We start from the raw sequence: 19,376 nt of genomic DNA on the forward strand, positions 1-19,376 counted from the left end.
TACCGGAACTCGCCAGAAGTGTGCTGCATGCGCCGGAACCACCCGCCGTGTGAACCCCAAAGGGCCTGGTCTGAACTGGTCCCGAGTCACCATTCATAGACCTGCCCTCCTCCATCCGTTTCTCTGAGCCCCCTTTTAAAGCCGTCCCAGCTGGGGGCCATCTCCACATCCCAGGGCAGAGAACTCCCTAGGTGGGCAAGTCCTCCCTTCGGCTGGCCCTCCGTTTCCTGGGACACCTTTGGCAGAGCAATTGTTCTCCAAAGGGACCCACAACATCCCAGACGCCTAAGGCCAAGAAGTGGCGAAAAGTCAGGCCAGGTGACCCTCTCTGGACCGCAGGGGCCCCGAGGGCCCCCCACCAGCCGCCTGTGCCCTTGCGGAAAGGGTCCACAGCACGCGGAATTCCCTCCTCATGGCACTGGGATTCTGGCTGATGCTCCTGCAAAGAGCGGGTAACATGCTGCCGGTGGTGGTTGGGGCGCGCTGGCTGCGTAGGGAAAGACAACTCTGGCGGGCAGGGGCAGGGCACAGAAAACTCCTCAAGCTTTTGGGCGGCACCTGACTGTGTGCAGAGAACAGGCCCGGGGGGAGAGAGAGCCCCTCAGCCGTCAGGAGGATACGCAGGGAGCGTGTGAGCCGCCAGCCTGGCCCGCCCCAAGAAGCCCTCTTCTTCCTCCGTGGCAGACATGGCGGCAGAGAGGGGTGCCCTGATGGAGGCCGCCTACCCAGAGCTGCAGGCCTTCTGCCAGAAGCATGGCTTGATGTTTGAGGTAAGCAGGAGGCCGCCCGGCTGGCTAAGATCCCGGAGGCTGGCAGTGCCACACCAGAGGAGAAGTCACGAGAAGCAGCGGCCCTGGAGGGCGGCTCTTCCTCTGGCTACCAGCCACGAGGGCTGCAGAGGGAGCCGGTTAGGGAGCGGGTGGGGCCGCCACTCACTCTGGCGGAGGAGGAGGAGGAGGAGGAGGGCTCGTGTGGCCCGGTGTGTGTGTGTGTGCTTGTGTTAAAGGGCACCACAAAGGCCAGCTGAGCTCCCCCTGTGAGCCCCTCAGAGACAAAAGGGGGAAGAAGCCCCAGCAGGGATGCTGCTGCTCCGGGGGGGGGGGGGGGGGGCTGCAAAGGCTTTTAGGTCCAGGCCCCAAAATTGCCCAGGTTCACACCTCTGTATATATATATGCATAATTGCCATCACCTGGAAGAGCCTGGCAAGCATCAGTGCAGGCTCTTTTTCCTCAGAGAAGTGGGGTGGGGGCTCCTTCCTTTCTCCCGACAGAAGAGCATCCAGAAAGTTGGGAGAAGGAAAGGAAACTTCTCGTTGCTTTCATGGTGCGCTCGGCCACCTGCCAACCCTCAGAGTTCAGCCCCTCAATTGCTCCAGGTGATTGATCTGCGATGGGGCATCCATGACGGAATGGGCACTAGCCACGCGCCCACAGAGCTCTTCCTAGAGGAGATCAGACGCTGCCAGAAGCTATCAGTCGGCCCCAGTTTCATTGTGAGTACCCCTTTCTCACCCCCCTAACCCTAGAAATGCAGCTGGGCTTTGGGGTGCCAATAGGAAGAAGGGAAAGGGCCTTTTTCCTGAGGTGGGGAGGGGGGCCTTGCAAGAAAGGCGCTTTGGGGGAGTGGGCCTTCCTTCCAGCTCCTCGGACTGAGACGTTCTCCCCGGCACAGGCCCTGCTTGGAAGCCACTACGGCCCTTGTCCTGCCCCGCAGGCCATCCCGGAAGGGGAATTCGAGGCCCTCCGGTCCCAGCTCCGGGGCGAGCCCCACGCCCTGCAGCTCCTGGCCCGGTGGTACCTGAAGGATGAGAACTCCACCCCGCCCGTGTACACCCGGCAGCGTTTGGCCCAGGCCAGCCCGGCCCGGGAGCGCAGCGTGGTCTTGGCCCTGCGGAGGGCAGCCCAGCGAGCCGAGCAGCAGGGCTCCCTCAGCCAGGAGCAGCGGCTGCGTTACCACAAGTCCGGTGAGCGTCTCCAAGGCCAAGGGGGGCCACGGAGCCCGGCCTCTGGAGCCTGCTGGCCTCGAAGGGGGGCGCAGCGGCGGCAGAGGCCTCTTCCAGCCAAGCACACCCAGAGTCTGAATGAAACGGCGGCTTCCTTTGTGCTGGGTCCTGGCCGTCTCCGTGATGGCCGCGGCGGGGGGGGGGGGGGGGGGGGGCTCCGATCCAGCTTGAGAAGAAGGGCACCTCTAGAGCAGAGCTCCCTCTCCCAGGGATGCCCAGACGCGGTGGACTACAGCTCCCATCATCCTCAAGCAAAAGAAAGGGCAGCTGGGGATGCTGGGAGTTGGAGTCAGCAGCGTCTGGGCATCCCGGGGAGAGGGAGAGCTTCTGCTCCAACCTAAGGGCAAGGACGGAGGGATGGACCATGGCGGGATGGACCATGGCGCAGCCCTCTCCCCTTGTGGTGACCTTTCCTCGGCCTCCTCGGCCCCGGGAGGGAGGGGGGTGTTGCTGGCCCGGCACGCTCAACTCCTCCTCCTCCCCCCCGCCCCATGTTTCGTAGAGACACAGGCGGAAATCGAGGCCGGCCTCTTCGGCGCTGGGGGGCCCGGGGCCCTCAGTGCCGCCACCGTCTTCTTCAGAGAGGCCGAGGGCCCGGACGGAGGGCGCTCCCCGCTGGGAGGGGAAGAGGAGGCTGCCGGTCCCCTGGACGCTGGAGAGCAGCGGATGCTGGCAGACCTCAAGACCAAAATCGCCACCCTCTGTCCTGAGCAGCTGCGGGTGCACCGGGTGCCCCCCAGCCCGGCCCTCCGCGGCCCCCGGCACAAGCCGCAGCCCAGGCACCTGAAGGAGCTGGGCCAGCAGGTCGTGGCGGCCACCAGCCACCACGTGCTGCAGCGCCTGAGGGCCCCCGGGGGCCGCCTGGGCCAGCCGCGCTGGCTCTTCCAGGAGCTGGCGCACCACGGGGCCCTGGGCCGGGAGCGGGCCCCGGCGTCCTGCTGGAGGCAGGGCCTGCTGGCTGGCATCTGCCGGCACGTCCAGCAGGCCGACCGCCGCAGCCACCCGCCGCTGGTGGTCTGCGGGCCGCCCGGCTGCGGCAAGACGGCCCTGCTGTGCCGGCTGGGCGAGGCGGTGCGGGCCGCCCTGGGCCGGGAGACGGTGGTGGCCCTGCGGCTGCTGGGCACCTCGCCGCTCAGCTCCCGCTGGGACAGCCTGCTCCGAGGCCTCTGCCTCCAGCTGTCGCTGGCCCTGGGCTGGCCCCTCCCCGGCGCCCAGGGGCCCGGCAGCGGGGCCCTGCTCTTCCACCGCCTGCTGCTCTCTGCCCCCCGCCAGGGTGCCCACCCCTCCCTGGTGCTGATCCTGGACTCCCTGGAGCGGCTGCAGGGGGCCGGGGGGGCCGGCCGGGGGGCCCCCTCCTGGCTGCCCAAGCGCCTCCCCCCCCAGGTGCACCTCGTCATCTCCACCACCGAGCAGAGCGTGGCGGAGGCCCTGGGGGAGCCCCTGGGGATGCCACCCCTCTCTCCAGAGCAGGCCCAGGAGGCGCTGGCCGGGCAGCTGGCCTCCGCAGGGCGGGCCCTGGGGCCGGGCCAGCGGGCTTGGTGCCAGCAGAGCTTCTCCCGGGGTGGGCAGGCCCTGCCGGTGGCCCTGGCCCTCCGGGAGGCCCAGCAGTGGGCTTCCTACACCCCACTGCCCGCACCGGGGCTCCTGCCCACAGCCCGGGAGGCAGCACATCGTCTCTGTCGGGGGCTGGAGCAGGCCCACGGCGCCGTCCTGGTGGGGCATGCCCTGGGCTACCTCGCCTGCGCCCGGTGAGTACAGGAGCCACCTCTCTCCCTCTCTGTCTCTCTCTCTCTCTCTCTCTTGCCGCTGCCAGGCTTGAAGCCAACAGGTCTCCAGAGCAGCCGGGGCCCGGGGTTGGCAGGGGTGGCCAGTTGTGCAGGCAAGAGAGCTGAGGAGACGGGCACCAGCAGGCAGGATATTGGCCTCTCTAGGGGGGGCCCAGAAGGATGCTGAGGAGGAGGAGGGGATCCCTGAACCCCATCAGCCTCCCTTTCCTATGCCAAGGATGCTCAGAGAGCGGGTGGTCGTCCGGAGGGGCTGCTCAGCCCTCCGGCCACCACCTCCGGTTTGAGCCAGAGAAGAACGCCTGGTCCCCTCCGCCCCCCCCAGACACGGGCTCTCAGAAGCGGAGCTGAAAGACATCCTGTCCCTGGACAACGAGGTCCTGGCTGAGCTCTACCGAGGAGGACGCCACCCGCCTCCCAACCAGGGGCTCCTGCGCCTGCCACCCTTGCTGTGGGCCCAGCTGCACCGCGACTTGGCCCCGTGGCTGGAGCCCAGGTGGGCGGATGGCTTCCTGCTGATGGGCTTCCGCCACAGGTCAGCCCCCTCCCTCCCTCCCTCCCTCCCACCCAGGGGTGCCAGCAGCCTCTCCTCCTCTTCCTCCTCCTCCTCCTTCCCCCTCCAGGGAGTTCGCCTCCGTGGTGCAAGAGCGCTACCTGCCGGGGCCGGAGGAGAGGCTCCAGCGCCACCTGCTCCTGGCCGACTTCTTCAGGGGGACGTGGAGCTGGGGCATGAAGAAGCCGGTGGGGCTGCCCTCTGCCAGCAAGCCTGTGAGCCTTGATCGGAAGGTGAAGCTGGGTGGGGAGGAGGGGGAGGAGGAGGCGGAGGCAGCCAAGAGCCACGGGTGGCGGGGGCGGTGGGGCAGTGGTCCTGCTGCCACTGGGAAACCGGCTGCTGCCTCCCCCCTCCTGCCCCCCCCCGCCACGCTGCAGGTGACTCCTCAGCCTCTGTGGCTCTCCAGGACGCTTGCGAACCAGAGGAAGCTGAGCGAACTGCCCTTCCACCTGCTGCAGGCCGGGCGGACAGAGGAGCTGCAACGGGATGTCTGGGGTGAGAGAGGGAAGGGCCCTCCGCGTGGGGCCACCCTGGGCAGAGGGGGAGGGGGAGGAGGGGAGGCCTCTTCTCTGCCAGCCTCCTGGCGCCACCCTCCGGGGTCTCCTCTCTCTCCCTCCCTCGTGGCAAGCGGGCTGCTGCCTCTCCGGGCCTCCCGTGACCTCCCGACCGGCGCTCCTTCTGGCAGGGAACATGGACTGGACCGCCTGCAGGGTCGTCGCCACTGGTGTGGGGAGCCTGGTCTCCGACTTGGAGATGTGCCTGGTGGGGCTCAGCAGTCCAGAGCTGGGGCTTCTGCGGGACGCCCTCCTGCTCCTGCCGCCGGCCCTGGAGCCGGGCCCCGAGGACGAGGACGAGGACGGCCTCGGTAAGCGCTGGGCCAGCCGGCCTGCCCTCATCATGGCCGGAGCAGGGGGGGGAGGGCTGAGGAGGCCCCTGTGACTCCGGTGTGACCGGAAACCCTGCACAGCATCCCCCACAGGCCAGGCCAGGCAGGGCCAGGAGGGGACAGAGCTTGTCACAGAGCCCCCCCCACAGCCGTTTGGAAAAAGAGCCAAATGGAAAGCCCCCGCAGGGAAGGCAGCAGCAGCTGGCCTTCTGCCTGTGGGCCTGCTTCACGGAGGCCTCCCCCCTGCCCTCCTCTGCCCTCCTCCAGAAGGACTCCGCGTGGTGGTCTACACAGAGATGCTGGCCCGGCTCAGCCCCCTGGCTCCTTCCCACCCCGGCCTCATCGGGGCGCTGTGCCAGCAGTGCCAGGACTGGTTCGCTGCCCTGCCCCATCCGGTCCTCGTCCCTCTCTGTGGGTTCCTCTACCCACCTGGCGGGCCTCTGCGGAGGACACTGGCGGGAGCCCCCACAGGTAGGGTCCCTGCCCCCCACCCCCACCCCAGCACGGGCCACGGCCCCCTCTGCGGCCAAGGCCTCCGGGACTGTCCCTGGGAGGGGCAGGGGGCAAGGGGGGGCCAAGCGAGGGCGGCGGGGCCTGGAGCCCACCGTTGGGGCCCCCCCCCGCCGCCGCCTGCCACGGGGCCCCCTCTCCTCCTCGGCCTCTGCTCTCCTCCTGACTGAAGGCACCACCGTGCTGGAGCTCAGCCCAGACCAGCGAGTGCTCCTGGCCGGCTCTCCGTGTGGCCTGCTGGTCGTGTGGGACGTGGGGGGTTGGGCCGTGCGCCACATCCTGACTGGCCACTCGGGTAAGTGACCCCCGGCCCCCCGGCGGCCCCGACTCCTGACTTGCCCCCCACCCCACCCCACCCCACCCCACCCGTCGCTCCAGAGGGCAGCTGCTAGTGCCGAGGCCTCTGCCTGGCACAGCCTCTGCTGGGGGCTTTGACCTCTTGGGGGGCCTCTCGGATGGCCCCCCCTCCCTCTTCCCCCAGGAGTGAGAGAGCCCAGGGGCCGGCGGGCAGGGTGGCTGCTTCGCAGGAGGGGGCACTTAGGAAGATGGACAGACCCCCCCCCCAGCCGCCCGTAGATCACCAGGGCAGGCAAACAGCACCCCCTGCCCCTCCTCCAGCCCAGGCCCCTGCACAGGGAGGGAGAGGCATGCACCCCGGGAGATGCCTCTGCCGGCCCATGGCTCTCTCTCTGGGCTGGGGTCCTGCAGCCTCGTAGCCCCCCCCCCCGCACCCTGCCTCCTCCACGAGGGGGGGGAGTCCTCCTGCTCAAGGGCCCTCTTCTCTACCCCCCCCCCCGCCCGCCGGCGTTCTGCAGCGGAGGTGAGGTGTGTGAGAGTGTTTGGGAAGGGGACGCGGGCAGCTTCCGTCGCCTTGGACCACACCCTGCGCCTCTGGAGCCTGGTTTCCGGCAGGCAGGAACGCGCCATCCCCGACGTGCAGGCGGGAGAGCAGAACTGGTGCCAGCTGCATGTGGACGAGAGGCAGAGGACGGTCTACTGGGCCTCCGGTTCAGAGGTGAGGTGTGGTGGTGGTGCCACCCAGGCCCCTGGAGGGAGGGGGCGGGAGGCAGCCAGTCCCAGAGGAGCCTGCTGGGAGGACAGCCTCAAGGCCACAGGGGCGCATTCGGCTCCTTGCCGCCCGGAGGCAACCCAAGGTCGGCTGCCCCGGCTGGAGGGGCTTGACCGCTCTACTGGTCAAAGGGAATCCGGCAAGGATTCCCCTTTGCAAGTGAAGGGCCCGGGCGGGCAAGAGTGAAATCTTTTCCCCAGGAGCCGAGAGCTCCGGAATGGGCCCCAAACAGCCCGACCTGCCATTCGGGAGGCAGGCGGGCCCCTGGGAAGAGCTCTCGCTGCTGCCGCCGTGGCAATGTTTAAAAGGTAGGAAAGGAAGGTCGAATCCCCCCCTGACCCTTTGCTTGCACACCACTCGTGAAATTTGCCACCCCTCAAAATGTGCTGCTGTCGGCCAGTGCCGAGGTTGCCTCCGCGTTTATCCGTCCCGGCAAGGCCGCCTTGAAGACCCAGTCTGTGGTTTCCGGCCCAGAGCCCCCCCCCCGCCCGTCTCCCTCTTGGCATCAGGAAGGAGGAGGCTTGACGGTTGATTCCGTGCCGTCAAGTTGGTGTCGACTCTTAGCAGCCACATCGAGAGATTCTCTCCATTCTCTGCTGCATCTGATGCTGCTCTAAGCCCGATGTGGGTTCTGGGCCAGATGGGGCTATGCACAAAGCCACAGGGAAAGTGAGATCAGATGACAAGCAGGGACTCTTTTTAGGATGAAAAGCGTCTGGTTGCTGAGTTGGGCACCAGAGCCACGTGCCTCCGTTCAGAGACCCCCCTCCGAGGTGTAGTCAGCGCCTCCTTTTGACCACGCATGTGTGTGTGCGTGCGTGCGCTTGGCAAAGAGAACAAGAAAGACACCCAAGAGGAGACCTCCTTCCTTTCTCCCCCCCCCCCGCCCATTACAGGTCAAGGCCTGGAGTCTGGAGACAGGAGTGCCGGCTTTCCAGATCCCCGCAGAGCCCGCAGGCGGGGGGCTGTGTGCAGCCGTGTTCGTGCCCAGGCTGGTGGCCATGACTCTGTCGGAGAGGGGGACCCTCTGCCTCTGGGACAGTCTCGGCGGGCAGCTGCATTCGAAGCAGGCACTCCCCGGGCTGGGGGAAGAGAGCGTGGCTTGCGGTGTGCTGCTGCAGGAGCGGGGCCGGATGGTGGCTGGCTTCAGCCAAGGCTCGCTCTTAACGGTGCTTGCTAATGCTTCTGCTCGGCTCAGTTGGGGCAGCTCAGCAACCAGCGGGGATCGTGGGTGGCTCCCCCCCTCACCGCCCCCCGGGAGATCTTTGGCGATCTGTAGAGAGAGCTTTTCACACCAGCCCCGAGGGCGCCTTTCCTCTGCCTCTGAGCATGGGCGACACACACCGGAGTTGGGGCTTTCAGCCTTTCATTAGGGCAGTCAACAACACCGTGCAATAAGGCTATTCTCACACCGGTCCTGGGGGAGGGAGGGAGGGAGGGAGGGAGGGAGGGAAAGGGACGACCCTGCCCCCCCCACAGATGATCCATGGTCGCGGGTGGGTTGCATGGATCGCGCGCCCAGACAATCCATGCCGATTTCCCAGAGACCGGGACAATGTGTCCTGGCCTCCGGGCATCCCACAATGCACCGTGCGATGAGTGTGGTGTCTCGGGGGAATCCCCCGTGAGGCCCCCGCTCAAGGCCCCCCCCCCGACTCTGTGTGCGCGCAGGCTGCATGCCGCCCAAGCACGCCCACAGGATCTCTTCGCCTTGGCTGCCGGCTGGGGTTAGAAGGTGGGCTACCCACGAGGGCAGCGCCAGGAGTGGGCTCGATCCCGGCGCTCCACATGAGCAGCTCAACCTAGGCTGGCTGCTTCTGAGAACAGCCTTAACGTTTTACAATGTTGTACATAATACAGAGTTTTAAAATGACACAAATTACAGGCACTGGAATTCCATTTGACTCCTTTCTCTCTTATTAGTTTACACATTAGAAAACAAAGAAACAGAAAGAAAGACTCTCTACCCACCTGGTTCATTTCTCCCACCAGTCACCTCCTTCCTTTCAAGCGAGGAGGGATCCTGGCATTGGGGACTCCCTTCCTGACCCTCTCCCCACCCGCTGCAGATTTCCTCGGATGGAAACAGCCAGTTGGAGAAGCTCCCTGCGGGCATCTGCTGCATGGCACTCTCAGAAGACGAGTCTCTCCTTGCCACAGGTTTGGCTCCGGATCCCGCCCTCAGAGAAGGCACCTCTGGGGTTTAACACAGGCCACGTCCAAGAGGGCAGAGCCCTGGCACCCCAAACGAACCCTCGTTGTAACTGAGCCCCTGTTAACACCCACGACTGTGTCTTTCCAGGATTTGGGCAGCACGTGAGAGTTTTCCTGGCTGACTTGGCAGGATTGCACCCATTCCTGGCCACAGACTTGATGCACGACGGGCAGGTTCATGCAGCTGCCATCTCTGCTGACAACACCACCCTCTGTACGAGCTCAGATGGTGACTGTATCTGGGTAAGAAGGAAAGCCCTCCTGGGCGCTTTCCAGAGTAGACCCTGCAACGGGGTCACGGCGTATCTCGGAAGTGTGCTTCCACACTTCCTGTGTGGTGACACCACAGTCCCTATGCTGTCAGCAGGGGGCCGTTCACATTGCCAGTGCCTTGTTTCGAATTTAATCGCTGCGAGTTACTGATAAAACGTTGTATGTCCGGCGTAGAAAGGTTGCTGGTTTTTTTGGTTTGTTAGTTTTCTTGAGACTGCTTCCCCTGCTGGGCGCTTTGCTATTTACGTTTTGAATTTGCCTGAACGTTTGTGATTTGCCTGAGCATTTTGCCGCTGTTGAGCGGCTAATCTGGAAAGCGCTCTGGGTATTTTCCAGATTACATGCTGCAACAGTTTCACAACCTGTCCGCTGAGTGTATTTCCATATTGCCCGTGTTTTGACATCATGGTCGCTGCACTGTCAGCAAGGTGCCGTTCATATTTCCAATGCCTTGTTTCGGGATTTTTTGATGCATTGTGGCCCTATAACGTTGTATATGTGTTGCAGGAAGGTAGCTGTATTTTTCCATTGTAAGAGGCTTGCCCCATAGTTTATGTGTTGCAGTGTGGTGTGATGTGGACAGTTCAAATCACAATGCGACCATTTGTTGATTTTTACAGCCCCTTTCTGTCCGTGCATGAGAAATTGATTTTTCCCCCACCCAGGTTTTTGTGCAAAGTCGCAACCTGATTCTCAGCTGCTATTGGCTTTCGATTTTGATTTAATGTTTCCTCCTTTTTTGTGCAAAGGCACAATCTCCTCTCAATTTCGAACCTAGGTTTCGTCTCTGGAATTTGATATGTAAAGCTGCATATGTTTTAAAAATATATATATTTGCGCTCTGTTTCATTTCCTGGTGCTTTTGCTTGCGCAAAGCAGAGCTGTGCTTCCCCCTGCTGGCGGCTTTGCACAAAGGCACAGAATTTGTTTTGAAAAAGAGTTCATCACTTAGTGGCTCCCCGCCTCCTCTGTGACCCCATTGGCCCATTGGAGGAGGAAGAGGGAGCAGTGAAATCGAGTGGAATATGGACACTCCCTGCCTAGAAAACCCGCTGCAGTGGTGGCCACAGTGGTTTAAAGTCTCTGCCTATCCCATCGCACTTTGCAACACTTTAACCAGCGCAAATCTCATTATCTGGAAAACGCCCTGCTGGGCATCCACAGGAAGGCAGGAAGGACTTTGTAGAGACCACTGGAGAGGCAGGCAGGTGCTCGACGCCAGGAGACCCGAGATGGGCCAGTCTCTGGCCCACCATCTTGTTCCGCTGTAGGGACTCTGTGTTCTTTAACCTTCTTCCTACCTGCTAGGTATGGAGTCTGACCCAGCAGGGTTTACTGACAGATGTTTTGGGGGACACGGGGGTCCCCGTCACTCACTTGGCCCTCTGCAGTGACAACAGCACCCTCGTGTCAGCCTCCCGCCACGCACCTGTGCTCAGAGTCTGGGATCTCGGCCACGACTGCCAGCCCAGACCGCTGCCCTCTTCTGCGGCCTGCGTGGGGTGCGTGGCGCTCTCCCGTGATGCCAGATACGTCTGCTTCCCCCAAGCCAGGGACTGCTGCAACGTGGTCATCTGGGACTCTGTGGAAGGTGAGTGAGACCAGCGGCAGAGGTGGCAGTACAGAGAAGGACGGAGTGGGGGGCGGAACCCCCCCCTCAGCGAATACCAGCAGAATCGGCCTTCTGGGGTCCAGCATCCACAGTCAGGGCAGAGGGGCGCTGAAGTGGAGGTGGTTGGCACCCACAGGGTGAAGGTTCCTGTGGAGATTTCCCCCAGCCTTTTATCGTCTCCCCCTCCCCAGAAATCTCTGCTGATCAAGCCCTGTTGAGGAGAGCTGGTCTGGTGGTCGCCAGCATGACTGGTCCCCTTAGCTAAGCAGGGTCTGCCCTGGTTTTCATTTGAATGGGAGACTAGAAGTGTGAGCAGCACTGGAAGAGATTCTCCCCCTCAGGGGATAATGCAGCCACTCTGGGAAGAGCAGAAGAAGGTTCCAAGTTCCCTCCCTGGCAGCATCTCCAAGATTGGGCTGAGAGAGATATTCCGGCCTGCATCCTTGGAGAAGCCGCTGCCAGTCTGGGTAGACAACGTTGATCGAGATGGACCAAGGGTCTGGCTCAGTCTATGGCAGCTTCCTCTGAGCTGGAAGCCCGGCCTGGGCCACTGGCTTAATGTGAGCCCTGCTGGGAGCTTCTGAGGGGTGTTTCCCGACCCCTCCTGGCCCATCCCAAGTGCCTCGGCCTCCTCCTGTCTTTGGCCGTGGGACGGACCCCTGGGCCTTCCTCCTGGTGGGGAAGGAGAGAGGCCCCCACAAGCCCCCAGGGCGGCTGCATATTCCTGCCTGCTGACCTCCGTCTCCCCACAGGTGAGGCGTGCGATGTGCTGGACACCTCGGCCCCGGTGCGGTGCCTGGAGGTGGCTGAGCAAAGGAACCTCCTCTTTGTCGGCCTGGCCTCCGGGACCCTGCTGGTGTTCCCTCTGGACTCCCGGCAAGACGTGGGCTGCGTCCCGCCGGCAGAGCACCGGAAGCCCCCCTGCAGCCTGGCGCTGACCCGGGACGAGGCCCAGCTGGCCGTGGCCTGTGACGACTGGGTGCAGGTGCTGGAGGTGGGCCTGGGGGAGCCGGCCCCCCTGCTCGGCCAGCCCGCCTACACCTTCTACACCCAGATCCCCGGGGCAGCCATCTCCTGCCTGGCCCTCCTGGCCGGCTACCGGGTGCTCTACGGGATGACCAGCGGGGAGCTCTTCCTGTACAGCTGCCCCCAGGCCCAGGTCTTCCCTCTGGAAGCCCACAGCAGCGGCGGCGGCGGCAGCAGCATCACCTGCCTCGCCACCAGCCACGGGGAGAAGTGGGCCGCGAGTGGCTCCGCCGACGCGTGGCGCTGCCTCTGGGACGTGGAGCTCTGCTGCTGGGAACACCAGATGCTCTTCCGGAAGGTGGGACCTGCCTGCCCTGCTCCTCTGGCCTCACGGGCTCATCCAGCCCCAGCCGGGGTGGCGGGGTGGAGGAGTCCTGGAGTCCTGCCCGGCCGGAGAGCGAGAGGCCCTGCCCCGCCCCAGCTCTGGCTTGTGGGCTTCTTTGGCGCCAGGGGCAGCCGGTGGGCGGCCACTGGGGGGGGGGGACAGGCTGCTGGCCCAGAGAGGCCTCCTTGGGCCTGATCCAGCAGCAGGGCTGTTTGGATGGAACGTGGCTGGGGGTCTCCATGTGGGAGGCCGGCTGAATCCCCTCCCACGGCGGCCCCAGGCCTGCCCCTCGGCAGCTCTCCCCCAAGCTGGCTGGCGGCCACACATTCCTGGCTGGGACCCGGGAGCCCCAGACGCCAGGGCTTGCTTGAGCGAGCCACCTCAGCCCCAGGGCCCCTTGGAACCGGAGGGCAGGCCACGCCACCGCCCGGAGGGTCAGAGAAGCCTCCCACCCACCCACCCCGTCCGGGAGCTGGGCGCCCTCCGCCCGTCTGGTGATCATGATGTGCGAGTGGGAAACAAGGCCAGAGGCACCGGCAGCTGGGCCTGCTAGGGGGCTCCCTCCCGCCCAGCGGCTGCGCCCAGGTCTTGGGGTAGGACGGGGGGGGCGGGGGGGAGAGCCCAGCTCCACCCCAGCTGCAGCTGACGCCTCCCGCCTGCTTTTGGACACGCCGCCGCATGTGACCCCGAAGTGGGACGGAGGCCTGTGATGGCTTTCCAGTGCCACGTGAGCCAACAGGCACAGCCCAAGGTTCAAAAGGCCCGCAGAGGCCGGCGGGAGAGACAGGCCAGAGCATGAGCCAAGGCGGCTCCTGTGGCCACGGCGGGAAGGGGCAGCCAGGAAAGAGGGAAGCTCTTCGGGATCGAGGGCAGGCAGGCCCCCCCCCCGGAGAGAGACTGCAGCTGGGGGGGAGGGCTTGCGGGATAACCGTCCTCGCAAGACGGGGCTTCCCCAGGGAGGCTGCCCGGCATCTTGGCACCTTCCATCTCCAGGGAGGAGACACGACTTCCTTCCCGTGCCGTCGCGGAGGAAGGACCCCTCCCTCTGGCTGCTGGCTGCCACAGCCAGGGGTCTGCACTGGAGCCCCCTGCAAGGCGACACCACCCTCGGGGGCTTTTTCGTTTGGAACGGAGAGGCAACATGATGCTTGGGATCTCGTTAGGAAGAGGGGCTGAGACCAAGGCATGGAGGAGAGGTCTGCCAGTGGCTGCGGTGGGCCCCCTCCAGGCCAAGAGGCCTCTCGATCCAGTGGCAGAGGAGCATCCGGTGGGCCACTGTGGGAAGCAGGCGGCTGGGCTGGAGGGACCTCTGTGGGCCTGATGCTCTCTCACTCTTGTTCATTTCTAGCAAGATTCCTCCTCGCAAGGCGTCCTGTGTGCCTGCTTCTCAAAGGATGACAGGTACCTCTTCACCGGCTCGCTGGACCAGTGCGTCACCGTGTGGGACGTTTCACAGGGTGAGCAATCCCAGATTGACGACGATGTGCAAGCATGGCTTGGTGAGCTGGTCATAGCAAAATAATACGGTGTCGTTTGGGGATGAACGGAGGGGCTTTTGTCCCAGGCACTGGGGGAAGGTGTGGAAGGCGGGAGCTGTCTGCGTTGCATTTGGAACCCCTCCGTACCTCGGTCTCTCCCACAGGAGCCTTGCTGGCGGTGCAGTTTGTGCACATGAGTATCACAAGGATTGTGCCAACAGCAGATGGCTTTGTGGCCACGACGAGACTGGGCTACCTCGTGCGAGAGAGGTTCCGCTGCCCGCAGCCCATGGGCTTGCACTACGACCCTCTAGGTCACGTCAAAGCAACCTGCCAAGTGCGGTCTCGGAAGAAGGGAGGAGAGGAGCCCGGCGGGCAGCCTGGCCATCAGAAACAGCACCCCCGGGACAGACGGGCCCATCCCGCTAACAAGCTCTCGCAGGTTTGCAGGATTGTGTGAAGGAGGGAAAGAAAGAAGCCGGGAGAGAGGAGTGGATCCAGTGGAGACCCTGCCCTGCTCAGAGGGGCGTCTGGCTGCCGAGGGAGCTCTCCTTGGCTCTTTTGTTCCGCTTCTGGTCTTTTTATCTTGTTGCTCACCGCCCTGGGGTCTTGCCACGGAGGGCAGCAGAGGCATACAAACAAACAAACAGACAAACAATACCACTGAATATTTTGCAACTCCTCACGGAGTCAGAGTGGCTGCTATTGTTATTGTTATTGAAACCGAGAGAGGCTGTTTTTAAAGTGGCTGCTATTGTTAGGACCTGTTGCTGGCAGGGAGGCTCCAGGCGACCATTGAAAGCAAACCTGGAGATTTTAATGGTGCTGGGTATCAGGGGTGTGTGTGTGTGTGTGTGTGTTTCAGGGAAGCAGGACAGAGCGGGCAGCACGAAAAACCAAAACCAAAGAAAAGACTGATCCACTGGTGCAAAAATAAACATTTTATTCAGAAATCCATTTTGAGCTGCAGTTCTTCGTTGGGGGGGGGGTGGGGACTATATAAGAAAACCAGTAAAAAACCAAGGCATGAAAACCGTACGAGATGTATGATGGCCAAGTAAACACTATTTGAAAAAACAAACCGAAGACACAATCCTAAAAACACACCCTAAAAGAAAATAAAGCAAACATTCTAGAAGAATGAATATAGCAGAAAGATACCTAATCTTAGCCGCCGCCCCTTGCAAACATAGTTTTTTTGAGCAAACTGCAGTCCTTACAAAGCAGTGTTCCAGAGCAGATAAAATGACTCTCTCATGATGGGAAATAGCCAATCTGACTGAAGGGGAAAACTCTCTACGGACGGACGTCAGTGAACACACAGAGATAGAACCCATTCAGTTACCTGAGGGATCCACCTTGCTTCTTTCTCCACTAGAACGCTATCTTTACCTAAATAGCCCCCAAAGGCAGCTTTTGTGCTGTATATAAGTTGTATGTTTAACCAAGGGAGTGGTGGGGTGTTCTTGTGCTTTGTACTGCTCAGATGCTCTCCTGTTCTTTGGTGGTTTATACATAAATGTTCACAAGGACATCTAGGAGCACAGACCACAAAACCAGAATGGTAAGTTGTAAAATGAAAACGAGCAAAAAATCTATTATCTATAGGACCAATACAATCTTTTATCTCCCCCCCACCCCCGAATAAAATACAATAAATACCATAAGGGAACTGACCCTGTGGAGGGCCAATATCTGGCCACAGGACTGGATGAGGGTGCTCCAGGGTACTCTGGTGAGGGACTGTGGGCGGGGAAATGGAGTGGCTGTGGTCTAGAAGAATAATATCGCCCTTACCAGGACCCATGTTGAGGTGTTGGGCCATTTTGAATGTGTGTACTTAAGTCTGGGGACCAGGGATAGACTGGGGCTTCTGTTGGTGTACCGATCACCCCACTGCTCAACAGAGTCACTAACTGAGCTGACGGACGTGGTCTCGGACTTGGTGTTGGAGTCCCCCAGGCTTGTGGTGCTGGGGGACGTCAATGTTCATTTCAGGACCAATTTTTCCAGGCGGCTCAGGAGTTCATAGCGGCCATGACGACTATGGGCCTATCCCAAGTGGTCTCGGGGCCGACACACATTGCTGGTCACACTCTTGATTTGGTCTTTCACTCTGATCAGGGTGGTGTTCCGTGGGTGGGGACTCCTGTGATTTCCCCATTGTCATGGATGGACCACCATCTGGTTAAGGTTGGACTCACAATCACTTCCCACCTTCGCAAGGGCGAGGGGCCTATTACGATGGTCCACCCGAGAAGGTTATTGGATCCAGTAGGATTTCAAGAAGCCTTGGAGGGATTTAGTGTTGGCTGTGCCGGTGATCCTGTTGATGTCCAGGTGGAAAACTGGAACAGCAAACTCACCGGGGCAGTACACATGATCGCTCCTAAGCGTCCTCTCCAACCTACTTCAGAATTGGCCCCTTGGCATACGGAAGAACTACGGGGGCTGAAGCGGCGAGGTAGATGACTGGAGCGCAAGTGGAGAAAGACTTGACTCGAATCCGACAGATTACAACATAGAGCGCATTTGAGGATCTATGCTCAGGCGATATGTGGAGCAAAGACGCGATTCTTTTCTTCCCATATTGCATCCGCAAGTTCATGTCCATCGGAGCTGTTTAGGGTTGTAAGAGGGCTAGTAAGTGTCCCTCCTCCTTTGAATCAGAATCTGGAAGCATCAATTACTTGCTGTGACATGTTTAATGAATTCTTTGTGGGGGAAATCTCTCATATTCAGGCCGATTTAGATTCCGTCTCCACAATTACTTCAGTGTCTGATGTGGAGGTGTCCAGCGACTCCTCTTACGTGGTTAGGTTGGATCAGTTCCAGTTTGGGACTCTTGAGTATGTAGACAAGCTGCTTGGAATGGTGCGGCCTACCACTTGTTCTCTTGATCCTTGCCTGACATGGCTTATACAATCTGGCAGGGGGGTTGTTCTAGAAAGTCTGGTAGAGATTATTAATATGTCTCTGAGGGATGACACTCAAATCTACTTCTCCATGTCAGCATCATCAGGAGAGAGCATAACCTCCCTAAATGCCTGCCTGGAGGCGGTAATGAGCTGGATGAGGGATAACAAACTGAGGCTGAATCCAGATAAGATGGAGATACTCATTGTGTGGGGTTGAAACTTGGGAGATGAGTTTGATCTGCCTGTTCTGGATAGTCACACTTCCCCAGAATGAACTGGTACGCAGTTTGGAGGTGCTTCTGAATCTGAGCCTCTCCCTGGTCTCCCAGGTTGAGGCGGTGGCCAGAGGTGCCTTCTATCAGTTCTGGCTGATAAGCCAGCTGCGTCCGTTTCTTGAGATAAACGACCTCAGAACTGCTGGTAACCTCCAGACTGGATTACTGCAATGCACTCTATGTGGGGCTACCTTGTGTGTATTTCGGAAACTACATTTAGTCCAGAATGCAGCAGCCAGGCTGGTCTCTGGGTCATCCCGAAGAGACCATATAACTCCTGTATTGAAAGATCTACCCTGGCTGCCGATAAGTTTCCGGGCAAAATACAAGGTGTTGGTTATTACCTATAAAGCCCTAAATGGCTTGGGCCCCGAGTATTTACGAGAACGTCTTCTTCGTCATGAACCCCACCGCCCACTGAGATCATCAGGTGAGGTCCGTCTGCAGTTGCCACCTTCTCCGCTGCTGCCCCAAAGCTTTGGAATGTACTTCCTGCCAAAATAAGAGCCTCCCCATCTCTGACAACTAAAAAAATCTTTAAAGACGCATCTATTCACCCAGGCTTTTTTAAATTAAACATTGTTTTAGCAGTTTTAACATCATTTTAAAATTTAAATTGTTGTCATGTTTTAACTTTCACCATGTCATTTATTTTAACTCCTGTTGTAATTTTTTTGTTTGTTTGCTTGTTGTAAACTGCCCAGAGATGTGAGTTCTGGGCGTTATAGAAATGTGTCAAATAAAATAAATCAATACGTTTTGTTGCTACTGGAGGCGGGGGGGGGGGGACGAACCTCTCAAGCAAAAACCAGGCAGCGTATTGAAGGGGGACCTGCGCCCCCCCTGAAGCCGCCCCCTTCCCAGGCAGGGGCGCGGGAGGGGCTTCAGCTTCCGCGGGGGGGGGTCCTCTTCGTGGTCGGGGGGCGGCAGCTGGGGCGGGTCTCTCTCCCTCTCGCCCAACCTCAGAGGGCTCCGCTTCTCCTGGGCATCTGATGCCACGTGAATGCAGGAGCAGGACAGAGGCGCGGGGGGGGGGGAGAGTGAAGGGGGGGCCTAATGGCAAGGACCTCCTCCTCCTCCCCCTCCAGGGGGCGGGCAGAGGAAGAGGGGGGCGCAGCAGCAGCAGCGGCAGCAGCGGGGCCTTTGGACCTGGGCGCGGGAGCAAGCCAAGAGCACCAGGCCCGCCTGCCCGCCCGCGCGGCGGAAGCTGCTGCTGCTGCTGCTGCTGGGACGAGGCCGCGCCGCACAGTCCGGCTTCCCAAGCGCAGCGCGGCGCAGCGGCGAGTCCCGCCGGGCCCCTCCCGCAGCTCGTTCTCCTTCAGTCCGCCTCCGCCGGGGTCCGCTCTGTCCCCTCCTCCGCCAGCTCTCTATGGCCAAGGGCTCCGCTCGCTTCCCTTCCGGTCCGCCGTCCTTTCTTCCGGGCTGCCTCCCCTGTCGCCGTCTCGAGGGTTCCGGCCTCCGCCAGGGCGGGCGACGACGTGCGCGGTGACGCAAGGCGCAGGCTGGCTCGGGGCGCGCGGCCGCGGCTGACGGGCGGCGGCGGCGGCGGCGGCGGCGGCTTCGGGGCTCCCAACATGGCGGCGGGGGGCGGAGGCCGGGGGGGCGGCGGCGGCGGGGGGGGGGGCCAGGCTGGGGGGCGGCCGGACAGGCGGCGGCGGCGGCGGAGGAGGAGGAGCAGGAGGGGCGGCGGCGGCGCCGCCCGAGAAGCTCCCGGTGCACGTAAGTCCGGCGGGGGGGCGATGAAGGGATGGGGCGCCGCCCTCCCCCCGCGGGGTGACCCCCTCCCCAGACCCCGGCGGGGGGGGCCCTCACGGGCAGGCAGGCAGGCAGGCAGACGGGGGTGGCTGCAGCCATTGACCTCCCCCCGCCCCCTTCACGCCTACACGTTATGCAGATGAGCCCCTCCCCCACCCAGGTGTGCCCCTCCCCCCGGGGTCCCCAGCGGGGGGGGCTCCTCCGGGGTCCCTGGGAGAGCCGTGCCGGCGTGGCTGGCTCCTCCTGGCCCCACTGACCCCCCCCCCCGGACCGCTGGGCCTGCCTGGCGATGCCCTTGCCCAGTGGGGTCCAGGGCAGGAGGAAGCCCCCCCCCGCTTTCCGCTTCCGGCCTCCTGTCATCTGCCTGGAAGGAGCCTGCCCCTCCCTCCTCCCTCCCTCCTCCCTCCGCCTGGGGGGCTGGCCAGGGGCTTGCAGGGAAGTTCTGGCAGAGGCCGCTTCCACAATGGGGGTGCCTCTGGCCCCAGTTCCCTCCGGGCTGGCAGCAGCCACGGCCGCCGCCACCTTCTGGGCTTCCAGGTGGAGAAAGTGGCCCCTGGTGCTGCCGCTGGGCGCCTGTGCAGACCGTGGAGGTATCTGGCCGGACCCGCCAGTGAGGTTCTGGGTCTCTTCCCACGGCCAGGCCTGGACGCTGCACTGCGCCTTCGGGGGGGGGGTGAATGCTGGGGCGAAGCGAGG

At 62.2% G+C, this 19,376-nt stretch overlaps 2 protein-coding genes across 2 annotated transcripts in view; both read left to right on the plus strand.

Annotated features, from left to right (window-relative positions):
* The first annotated feature begins 686 nt into the window (after nucleotides 1-686).
* NWD1 (NACHT and WD repeat domain containing 1) lies at nucleotides 687-14,647 on the plus strand. Its single transcript, XM_053293188.1, has 18 exons — nucleotides 687-770; nucleotides 1,376-1,492; nucleotides 1,672-1,963; nucleotides 2,505-3,750; nucleotides 4,112-4,321; nucleotides 4,410-4,572; nucleotides 4,717-4,834; nucleotides 5,025-5,204; nucleotides 5,493-5,696; nucleotides 5,908-6,030; nucleotides 6,551-6,750; nucleotides 7,701-7,973; nucleotides 8,874-8,964; nucleotides 9,107-9,261; nucleotides 10,600-10,882; nucleotides 11,656-12,227; nucleotides 13,603-13,753; nucleotides 13,897-14,647. Exons 1-18 carry the CDS (start codon nucleotides 687-689, stop codon nucleotides 14,190-14,192), a joined length of 4,758 nt encoding a protein of 1,585 aa, XP_053149163.1. The 3' UTR covers nucleotides 14,193-14,647.
* Nucleotides 14,648-18,490: 3,843 nt separating this feature from the next.
* The window catches only part of SIN3B (SIN3 transcription regulator family member B), a 33,631-nt gene continuing 32,745 nt past the window's right edge, over nucleotides 18,491-19,376 (plus strand). Inside the window, exon 1 of the mRNA XM_053291721.1 lies at nucleotides 18,491-18,644. The gene's annotated coding sequence lies outside the window, so the exon portion shown is untranslated. The remainder of the gene's footprint in view (nucleotides 18,645-19,376) is intronic.

The sequence above is a fragment of the Hemicordylus capensis genome, chromosome 2 (genome assembly GCF_027244095.1).
Source record: "Hemicordylus capensis ecotype Gifberg chromosome 2, rHemCap1.1.pri, whole genome shotgun sequence".
NCBI lineage: Eukaryota > Metazoa > Chordata > Lepidosauria > Squamata > Cordylidae > Hemicordylus > Hemicordylus capensis.